An 11,984-nucleotide genomic window follows, 5' to 3' on the forward strand; every position below is an offset into this window, starting at 1 on the left:
AGACTCTGCAAAATTATGACAATAGTAAATGCGCCCTTTAAACAGAAAAAAAGGGTAAAAATTGACTCTCTCTCTCTCTCTCTCTCTCTCTCTCTCTCTCTCCATAGAATAAGAGCTGTGTGAAGAAACAAATACCATTATTACATGCATATGCAGGCAAATAAACTTTATTGTGTAAATAAATCATAATTAAAATTCCTGGCTTTTTTCGAATAAAAGAAAAAATTGTCACGATGCACAGCAACACTGAGAATGTTCGATACACACAATCATAAGCCTAGATGCACAAAGAAACAATCTCATCATCGCTGCGTCGACAGCAAATTGGTTATCAAAGAGCAGAACGCTTCATGGAATATTCTCACCCGACTTTGGAATGACCTGGACTCTCTTCCAAGAGGTCTTTCACATGACGCCTACCTGCTGCTATATTTGTACAAAACAGATTCGCCATTGTGAGGATGAGATTAGTAGCGTAAAAAAAAAGTACAACATAGCCGCACACGTACAATAGCTATCCTAAAACAAAGCCCAAGGAGTGCGATACCACAGCTTAGGCCAATATTTCACAAACCCTATGAGATGGTGATGGGGTTAACAGTTAAGAGTTCTTGATGCCTCTTTCTTCTTCATATTCCTCCATTTATCTTTGAGATCCCCTGGTTGCCGAGTCTTATGAATTACATGGCGACCAAGTTCTAAAATTTTAACCCATGGGATGCTACCATCGTTTTTTTCACCCAATTCATGAACTGCCTCCTGCACAAGCAAAAGCACTTCCCAATGATAATTTTGCCAGCTGCTTTTTGAAAGATTCAACTCAAATGCTTTAATGGATGAGAAGTTGGGCAAACTAATTACTAGATCAGTTGAATAAAACCAACAAAGATTACTTTCAGAACCAAAAACTCGCTTTGAAACCATACCAACACAAGTGACCCCATATAGCAAATGGTACCAAAATAACCGACAGTAAATGAAATCTCAGAAATTAGATTGTCTAATATAACAAAGGTAAGAAAATGACAGCGAATGTGTACCCTTAGAAATTCCTCCTCCTCCGGAGTCCAAGAGAGTTTAGTTCGCCTAGTAGGAGGGAGTATCGGATTTGAGCTGCAATACAGGAGAAAGAATTCATTTTTCTGTAACTGCATCTAGTACCCAAAGAAGAGGATACCACTTTCAGGATTTCAACAAAAATAAAAAAACTACTAGCAGGAAAAAAATATATTAACAGTAAGATATTTCAGAAGCTTAGAAAAGTTATGAATTGGAAGATGAACAACAAGAATGTTTCATTTGTTTTGAAGATATTTTTCAGCATGGATGAAAAACAAGAATCTTCTTACCGGAAGCCCAATTCCGGTAAGAAGATTAATTCTGGACTCCATCTGCACAAAACCTCCATCTACTCGATTATTACTCATACTATAAGGTCATATAATATTTGTTTCTAGTGCACTGTAGACTGAACTATTAATAGATGCTGCAAGAAAGCTTCTATGAATAACAGAACATCAACCAAATCACAACAAGAATGCCTGACATTTTCATTCCAGCAAGTGCTAAAAATAAGGCCTTGTGCCATGACAAAGAGAAAACTGGAACTAAACAAAACCAATTAATCCAGACAGCAGAATGATTGGTTGACCATTCCAAATGCTGATTTACTGGTTTCACAATTTCCTTGTAGAAGAGTAAACCCTAAGCCCAACTTTAACCTAATCTATGAAACTCCACACATATTCAAGACAAGTTAACAAAAAAATCGACACCAAAAATTGAAATCCACACATCAAGCTTAATGGAATATCTTCTATAGAAATCAGCCCCTCCACCTCGATTTCCTTGTCAATCTCTAGTTATTCTAGCTAGGATTCCTTAGATCTCTCCATCTTACCTATCAGATTCCAATTATCTCAATCCTCCAACCTTGTGGATGATCGAATCCTGTTGGATCAGACCACTTCATGCATGGTTTAGTAAAACTGCACCAACAGCAAAAGTTCAGATTAGCCCTAACCACGGTTCGGTTCAAACCAGAACCGAACCAGCCCAGCAGTTCGCCAGTTCCAACCAAACCAGAACCGGCGAGGGGTGTTTCGATTCTAAATCCCAAGTTTGGGAAACTGGAACCGCCAGTTCCGGAACCGATGGTTCAAGAACCGGAACCACCGGTTCGGCAGTTTTTTATTATAAAAAAAAGCGCCCAGTCAAATAGGCTGTTGACTGACCGTTGGACTCAAACGGTCAGGCTCAACAGTCCACACTTGGCCCAATGATTGGCGAAGGGGCAAATGACAAGTTTGCCACTCACAACAGCCATGTAAACAGCTATATTCAGGGGTATTTTGGCCATTTTACAATAAAAGGAGCTTACTATTTAGAGCCTCCTTACTTTACTATTTAAAAATTAATAGTATTTTAATAAAATAATATTTTACTATTCACAGCCCCTCTAATTCTGCTTTTACCCTTCTTTTTTTTTTCTTTCACCACAACCCTTGCCTATGCACCCTATTGCCATTGACTCTTCCCATGGTCACTATCGCCAATGGCCGCCCCCAGCCTGTCCTCTGTCACTCCATGCCGCCTACGCACACTGTTGTCCCCAACCGCTTCTTGCCACTATGCACATTGCTTCTGCGGACTCTCCCCACCGCTAGCTACCACTGATCTCCACCCACGACCTGCAATCCACCACTCCATGTTGCCAATTGCTGCCCCAATTGCTCCCCATCGCTCCCTGCCGCATGCACACATTGTCGCTGCCGCCGACTCTCCCCACCGATTGTTGCCACCGATCACCACCCCTAGCTTGCCCCCCACCATCGCTGCCCCTAGCCCATCCACCTGCTGCCGACACTCCCCCCTCCGTCGCTGCCAACCTCATCTGATGTGGAGGAGAAGAAGGGGGAAAAGAGGAAGAAGGGATTGTAGATAAGGAATGAAAAGATTTTATTGGAATTAAGTTATAAATTGAGTGCATATATGTCTATTTACAAGGGGATAACTTGGGAATATTTAAAGTTCTTAACACGTGGTTATAAATAACAAAAACAAGATTGTAAATAGTAATCTCCTAAAAAAATGAAAAATTCCAAAAAAAAACAGATTTGCCCTTTCCAACAGCTAAATAACAACTAGTTTTGGAGGCATTTTAGGAAGAGATCTGAAAACCCTATAAATACCCCTCAAATCCCTCATTCTTCCCCACACTTTTGATTAAGCACTCATTGAAGTTTGAATGCCCTTAAGCTCTCTTCTTGATCCGATGGCAAGTGGAAGCCACCATTACCACCGAGAAGGCTTTCTAATTAGTAACTTCTAATTAACTATAGAACAAGCCAGAGCATTCTAATTTGCTTATATGATCAATTGCATCCTGAAGAAAATGCCAGATATGATAAAAGCATAAGGTAACTTACTAGCGCTTGGCCCGAGAAATATGCCTTTTAGATTTGGCTGGAGAGGATTTGTTTCTACCATTGTTATCAACTACCAAGATATCCTCTAGTTGTCTTTTCCCATGCTTTTCACCAGCTGTTACCTTGTCTACAGTAGCATGGCCTTCTTCCTCAGGAGTCTTCAATTGTTGTATATTAGAATGGGCCTCAATCATCACAATGTCAGCTTGCCTGACATCATTAATATCTCTAGCATGACATGGATCCCCAGGGCAGTTAACAGCAGCAGCATAAGGTTCTCTCAAGTGCTGGTGTTTTGCAACCTCAACTTGTTCCTTGTTACTTCGTGGAACAATATGCCCTTTGCTGAGGTCAGCATTACCATTTAACATGAGGCCTTCTTCCTCAGGAGTCTTCAACTGTTGTACATTACAATGGTCCTCAATCATCACAATGTCACCTTGCCTGACATCAATGTCTCTAGCATGACATGAATCCCCTGGGCAGTTATCAGCAGCAGCATAAGGATCTCTTAAGTGCTGGTGCTCTGCAACCTCAACTTGTTCACCATTACTTTGTGGAACAATATGCACTTTGCTGAGGTCAGCATTACCATTTAACATGAGAGAGGTGCAATTATCACAAGCACGTTCACCTTCTACTCGAGAATGTTCATCGACTTCTACTGAAATTTCATTGGGCTTATTCCCCTTACACTGACTTGAGCCGGCACTATGTTCACTACATGAATTGTCAACAACTCTTGTTTGAATTGTTTCTTTATGAACACCTGATGGTGACACCTTTCGATGTCCTCGAACAAAATTTCCACCAATAAATTCTGAAAGGACTCTCCTTGCTTGAATAAAATTTTTCTTCACTTTTCTATATGAAATAGCAGCTCTTGTATATGAACAGAAGGGGCAGTAAAAGAGTCCTGATGTATCAAAAATTGGTGACGACCCTAAACATGATTCATGAACAGATATCAAACAGCCATTGCCACCACAAGTCAACAATTCTCCGCCTTTATCACACTTAATACACAAACCTTGTTCTGTACAACCACCAATGGCAGAATCATCATTGATATGTACTTGGGAGCTCAAAAGGCGGTGCTTCTCAGCAGCAAATATATCATTATGTAGTTCAGCATCAGAAAGCACATTACATGAGCCATCCCCATCTCCTGCTATCTCTGGTGTAACACTAAGCTGAACATTTAAACAGCTTTTCTCAAAGAATGCAGAATTCATCTTTTCTCCACTTCCATCTACAGATACATGTTGCAAACTTCCACCTTCGTTACAAGGTAACTTGGTAATGGTAGCATCTTTCATCAAATGAGCATGATCATCATCCATAACAAAAACATCCAAGGGCAAACGTTGTCCAACTCTGGGAGAATCTTCTGTCATGATTATATTGATATTAGCAGGAACTGGACAAGATGAAATCTGTTGTGGTTGTGGCATTTGGACGCCACCAGCATCGATGTTTTCTCGACCAGGCAGCTCACACATGGAACCCTGTATAATAGTTTTATCATTAGTTGCAGTAACATTTAGCTTAACTAAATGCTGCATGGACTCTGAAGCATCTTCTTGAGATATGACAGTATTACTTCCAGGGGCAAGGAGACCTGAATCTTTTTCATTTGACTGGGCATGATAATCTTTAGTGCTTAGCTTAATCTTCTTCCTTTCGTTCCCAGTAAACTCATTGATATTTTGATAACTGCCACCAGTATTAACACCATCTCCTTGTAGCATCCTCTTGAAGCCTTCAACAATCTGATTTGGAAATTGCGGTATAGATATAGTGCATTCTTCTTGCAGTAGTCCATTGCAACCATCAGGTGCAGGAGCAGCTGGACTCTGTCTCAATGATTCCATTTCAGTGTTGTATGTGCTTACTTGAAGCTTCTTTGCCCTTTGAGACTCATCACTGACCTTGCCCTGAAAATTATCAACTTCATTTTGTACTAGCAAGCCACTGATTTCCTTCAACGGCAAGAGAGCTTGGCAATGGCCCTGTAGAATGGCTGCCTTTATCTGACACATAAATTTGACAATATTAGCCAGTTCACATGGAGAAATTGCCTGTGCACTTCAATTTAATACAAGTTTCACATACCTTGTCAAGAGAAGATCCTGATAAGGAAGCCCTCTTTTGAAGAATAAACTTGTGAAGGTCAGGAGTGAGCAGGTTTACCTTATCCTTTTCAAGATTAAACAATCTTGCTACCTGAAAAAACTGTACACAAATCTTTAACTGTCTGATAGTATATTAACAATAAAAAAGAGTTAGAAGGCACTGAAACGATGAAACAAATATAGCAAGCATTTAGATTTTAGCATGACTAAAATCAGGAGTGCAAAACTTTAAAAGATCCTCTAAGAAACCCAAACTAAAATAGATAGTGAAATATGAAACCATAATCTAGTGCACTTTGTTTGCAAAATATTCATTGGAATCTTAAGCCTACTCCATTACAAACATGATCAAATATTCAGATTGGTTTTCCATCTATTTACATTTTTCTTTCAACCAGTGATTGAAAAAGGCGCTCGGGCGCTCGCCTAGGCGCTTGGGCGAGGCGAGACGAGGCCCGAGCGCCTCGCTAATGTCCCAGGCGGCGCGCTTCAAAAAGGCGCCGCCTGGGCGCTCGCCCGAGCCCAGGCGCTGGGCGCTTCGGGCGAGCGCCCAGGTAAACCAAGTGACCGAATCAGGATTTTAGGTCCGGTTCGATCCTGGTTCGGTTGTTAGTTGGTTCAATTGAACCAACTAAACCGATATAACCCTTACCCAACCCTAACCCTTACCCAACCCTAACCCGCTGTCGCTGCCGCTCCCGATCCCGATCCCGATCTCGTTGCTCGTCGCTCCTGCTCCCGCTGCTCGCCGCCTCCCGCTCCCTTTCCCGCTGCCGCTGCTCGCCACTGCTTCCTCGTTTCTCCGTCAGGCTCAGTATACAGTATACTCTTAATATTAAGTTTATTTGAATTTTAAAATGATTAATTTTCAATACTGTTAATAGTTTAATAATATATTATTTTGATTTTAATGTTGTTAATTTTTATTTATTTGAAATTATTGCTAGGTTTCAACATAAATGGCAAGTGTAGAGAGCAACTCAATAGAGTCTCCAATGGTATCAAAAAAAGATCTTGCATGGAAGTATAATTATTTGAATGATCCGAAAGATCATAATGTAGTGACTTGTATATTCTACAATAAAACTACCAGAGGTGGTATTTTTCGTGCAAAACAACATCTAATAGGAAATTTCAAGAATGCAGCAGCTTGCAAAAAATATCCACCTGAGGTAAAAGAAGAGTTGCTGAGTTATATGAATGAAAAGAAGACACAAAAGAATGAATCTTACGGGAATTTACCAGAAGACAATGTTGAACATCTCAGGGATGAAGAAGAAGATTATTCTATGATTATTAACACAAGTGAAAAAACAGCATACGACAAAAAGGGAAAAGAAGTTATGAGTACTAAGAAAGGTAAAAAAGGACCGATGGATCTATATATGCTTCAAGGATCCCAGAAACAACAAAGGCAAGCAGGAGGCTCAAAATTTAGATAAACAAATATAAGTGATGCTTGTGATAAAAAAATAAGAGGAAGAACAATTCAGCACATTGCTCGCTTCTTCTATCAGGTTGATCTTCCCCTTAGTACAACTCGTTTAGACAGTTTTAAGGATATGATTAAAGCTATTGGAAGATATAGTGCAGGATTAAAACCTCCAAGTTATTATGAGATGCGAGTTCCATTGCTGCAAAAAGAGTTGAATTATACAAATGACTTACTAAAGGGTCATAAAGAATCATGGGCAACACATGGTTGCTCTATTATGTCAGATGTTTGGACTGACAGGAGGCGCAGGAGTATAATTAATTTTATGGTTAATTATTCTTTAGGGACTATGTTTATGAAGTCAATAGATGCTTCATCTTTTGTAAAATCTGGAGACAAGATATATGATTTACTTGACAACTTCGTGGAAGAAATTGGAGAACAAAATATCGTTCAAATCATAACCGACAATGGAAGCAACTATGTTTTAGCTGGTAATATTCATCTTTTGATTTTATTAATTATTTTATCTTCAATTAAGTGTGTTAAACTCTTAAGTCTTATCATTTTTGTTATCCTTTGTCTCAGGTAAATTGCTTGAATAAAAAAGACAACACTTGTATTGGACTCCATGTGCAACACATTGTATTAATTTAATGTTGGAGGATATTGGAAAGATCTTAGAAATCAAGAAAACCTTAGAAAGGGCAATTTTTGTTGTTGGATTTCTTTATAATCACATTGGGGCTTTGAATATGATGAGAGAATTTACAGGGAATAAAGAATTAGTGAGACATTATGTCACCCGATTTACTACTTCATTCTTGACATTACAGAGCGTGCATCGTCAAAAACATACTCTGAGAAATATGTTTACCATTGAGAAATGGGTGACAAACAAATAGGCAAAAGAAGCAAAAGGCAAGAGGGCTGCTGATATCATCTTAATGCCATCCTTTTGGAATCATGTAGTTTATATATTAAAGGTAATGGGCCCTCTTGTTCGAGTCCTTCGGCTGGTGGATAATGAAAATAAGCCTGCAATGGGATATATTTATGAGGCTATGGATAGAGCAAAGGAGACTATTAAAAGATCTTTTAATGAAAATGAAGAAAAATATGAGAAAATTTTTACAATCATTGACGAAAGATGGAATTGTCAACTTCATCGTCCCTTACATGCAACAGGATATTATTTGAACCCTGAATTCTTTTATAAGATTAAATCTGTTGGATTTGATGCAGAAGTTTTGGGTGGGTTATATCAGTGCGTTGCAAGATTAGTTCCCAGCCTTGAGGTTCAAGATAAGATTATTCATGAATTATCTTTATATAAAAATGCTGAAGGTCTTTTTGGAATTCCAATTGCTGTTCGATCTAAGACAACTACGTCTCCAGGTATTAATAATTTGATATAATTAATTTCATATATATTATGTTACTATGTTATTGCTAATAATAACATAAATTTTGCAGTTGAATGGTGGAGTCTATTTAGAAATTTCACCCCGAACTTACAGAAATTTGCTATCAAAGTACTTAGTTTGACATGTAGTGCTTCAAGTTGTGAACGAAACTGGAGTGTCTTTGAGCATGTAAGTATTACTAAATATTTTTGTTTTAATTTATTTATTTATTTAGATATATGTATTAATATATTTTTAAATTATATGACATGACAGATTCACTCGAAGAGAAGAAATCGGTTAAAACATCAACGATTGCACGATCTTGTTTACATAAAGTATAATCAAGCTTTGAAGACTAGTCATGATTTGAAAAATAGATTTGATTCAATCTTATTGTAAGATATTGATGATTCAAATGAGTGGTTAGTAGGAGAAATGGGTCCTAACTTGCAATATGCTGAAGACGAGCTTGTATTTGAAGATGATAGATTGACATAGGGAGATGTGACAAGATCTTCAGGTGCTGGAGAATTACAAACATATACAAGACAGATGTTAAAGAGAAAAATGAGTGCAAAAGCATCAAGCTCGGCTCCTGCTATTGTTGAAGACATAGAGAATGAAACATATCTTGATGAAGAGGAAGGAATCAAAGGACGAGGAAAAAGACGAATTCAATGAAGATGATTTGTGTGAAAATGACGATAATATTGATTATGATGAATGACTTTGATGTAAAATTTTATTGTTTTGAATTTTGAAACTTTTTGTTAATGTGACATTATGATTTTGTATCTTAGATTTTCTTAATTTAATAACATATTTTTATTTAAAAATTTAAATAATTATATTTATTAATTATATTTTATATTTTTATATTTTAGCGCCTCGCTTCGCTCGGGCAAGCGCCTAGCGCCTCGGACGTTTTTGGACCTTGGCGCTTTTTGGCGCCTAGCGCTTTTTAAATCACTGCTTTCAATTGTGTAAAATGTTTGTAGAAGAATTATAAAGGTCTGAAACATGCTAGGGTAATTTTTTACAATAAAAAGATGAACAAGTAGGAAATCTTAAATTTGACTATGAAATAGAAATGGCCATCTACCTTTAGAAAAAAAAGAAAGAAATGCATGCATAATGTTTAAAGAAGAGGGGCATATAACAGCTTGACAACTAACTTTAATTATATAAAATAAGAAGCATGTTAATCATGGAAAGCACTAGCTGCAATATTAAGATCTATCCAAAAGGTTGTCAACTTCATTATATATTTTCTCAAACACTTGATCTAAAAATATTTATCAGAAATACATAAAGTACCTCTAACTTTCTGTCTATGAGAGAACCTCACATACATGATGGAAAGCATAATTTGTTGTCTATGTTCTTGGCAGAACTTAATTTTAATGTACATGGTCATAATAAGTCGACCTGCAATTCTTATCATGCATAGACATGGACAATCATCTATAAACATATCAGACACCATATTTCTAGCACCTGGAAGCCACATGCATTAGGTGCACCCTCTTTGCATCCACTTCAATCAGAAACAACAAGATAAAGAAACGTCGATCTACCCACCTTCTCTAACCTTCCTCATCTCACCCTCTCCATTCCCTACACAGCTCCCCATTATTGCTTTGACAATATGAAGTCCATAACATAAAAGATAGTTCAGAACCAGGCCTGGTCATCAACAAGAATTTGTCACAACAGTTAAAAAGTTGTTTTGAATTGGCTTACTGGCTTGTGACTTGGATATGAATGTTTCTCCCAAAACAAAGTTCATCATTCCTTCTCCCAAAATCTTCTGGTGCAAGGAAGTTTTGAATCCTAGTTGTATAAGCTTAAAAGCAACTTTTAAAGTATAACTTCGATCTTAACAAGCATTATGGATTTTAATGCAAGTTCATCTCTCTAATAAACTTGCTTTGGGTAGGAAGTCTCTACTTTAAGGGTTTGACATCAAGATGATCACCAATCATAAAATTTCATCAAAGATACTGGAGATTTGGTTTTGCTCTATCAACAATATGACACTGAAGGAAAATAACTCAGAGAGCAAAAAATCAATTTTGTCAGAGGCAAAATAATCAACTAATTATGCTCTAAATTTTAGTGTACAACAATGCCTAAACAACTCCAAACAATAATGCATTGGATAATTAGATATTAATGCTCTTTGGTACTATAAGGCATACTTAGGAAGTACAGAAACTTAACAAAAAGGCACAGCTAACCAAAGCACAAGCAAGCTTAAGGAAGTGACACAACATTCTTTGTTGTGTAGTCCATGATTCCATGTTGGGGTTATTACATAAGTACTTCAAATTTGCATTATAAGCCCTAGTTTTCGGTTTTGCAACTTAAACTAGTGAATTAAAATATGCAGTTACATTACATTTTATCTATTGAGCAATAATTGACTATGGTCCAGGTGCTCATACTGGAACCAACATAGAACGTTACAAATATATATTTCGTTCGGTGAGTTTCGTAAGTTAGAGGGAAATTTTTTATAACAACTTTCCAAAAAAAAATTCTCTGATATTCACCAAATTCAAACTAATTAGACAGACAAAGAAAGCAATTTAAAAAAAATAAAACATGCATCACCACCCTAGACATTGATCTTGTAGGATTGAGCAGACCTAAGTCATATCTGATTCCTTATTCAAGATGTGAATCCTACCAAACAGCAAATATCTGCGTGAGCCTTGGTCAAGGTGTGACACAAGGTGGCCGTTTGAATCATGCCACAGCATGCCATAGTCACCAACAGAAAGAAAATAGTATACATTTACATTTACACAAGGATAAAAAAGGGGTCAAGGGGAAATTTAAAGATGAAATAGCATACAGAAAGATCAACCGATATGCAAATCATGGGATTCACGTCAAAAAGAAAATTTCCAAGAGCTACAACCATGACAAACCCACACATGAACCAGAACGAAAGGAAAAGCAAAGAGAATACCTTCCGCATCTCCTGGGAAAGAACTTCCTCGCATGATCGGTTGACATCGATCTTACCGGAAGAGGCCCACTCCGAGGGACCCTCCTCTCGATCTACATCCACGAGTTTCTCCAAGTACCTCAAAGCGACCTTCTCCCGCACAGGTACCGGGGCGCCAATTAAGATCTCCGCGTCCTTCAAGATCAAATCTGCAAATAGAGGTGAGATATAAAGAAGAAGAAGAAGAAGAAGAAGAAGAAGAAATTCAACCCTAATGATCAGCAGCTAATTCTAGAGCATAAGGAAACTGTAGAAACCGCAGACTTGGTTACCCCCGAGGACGGAAGTGTCAACTTGCTTGCAATTTGCTAGGGTTTCGATGACCCAATGCCACGGGAGAGGGTTCGACGTCATCGAAAAGCACAAAACGAAGGAGCAAGGAAAAAAGAAGCGCCGGCGACGATGAGAGGGAGGCGGCCTCCGGGGAAGGTGGCAGTGGCGTCTGTCGACGGGGAGAGAAGGCTGCCACTCTTTTGGACAAAGGGAAGAAGAGGAGGATGCGATCGGTGGGGCTTCATCGGAGGAGACCTTGAGCGGTTCCGTTGTGCTCCGTTTGCTACC

General features: G+C 38.2%; 1 protein-coding gene across 2 annotated transcripts; it reads right to left on the reverse strand.

The window, feature by feature from the left end:
• Positions 1–151: 151 nt before the first annotated feature.
• Positions 152–11,984, reverse strand: LOC135637636 (uncharacterized). 2 transcript variants are annotated; one of them, XM_065150298.1, is made up of 6 exons: positions 11,696–11,984; positions 11,385–11,572; positions 5,544–5,654; positions 3,429–5,461; positions 1,041–1,113; positions 152–759 (listed from the first exon to the last, which is right to left on the reverse strand). In XM_065150298.1, the coding sequence occupies exons 1-6, from the start codon at positions 11,775–11,777 to the stop codon at positions 595–597; spliced, it is 2,652 nt and encodes an 883-aa protein (XP_065006370.1). In that variant the 5' UTR covers positions 11,778–11,984; the 3' UTR covers positions 152–594. The 2 variants fall into 2 exon arrangements, with proteins under 2 accessions (XP_065006370.1, XP_065006369.1); XM_065150297.1 differs by having other exon boundaries at positions 5,544–5,663; positions 11,696–11,983.

The sequence above is a fragment of the Musa acuminata genome, chromosome BXJ3-5 (genome assembly GCF_036884655.1).
Source record: "Musa acuminata AAA Group cultivar baxijiao chromosome BXJ3-5, Cavendish_Baxijiao_AAA, whole genome shotgun sequence".
In the NCBI taxonomy this organism is placed as follows: Eukaryota; Viridiplantae; Streptophyta; class Magnoliopsida; order Zingiberales; family Musaceae; genus Musa; species Musa acuminata.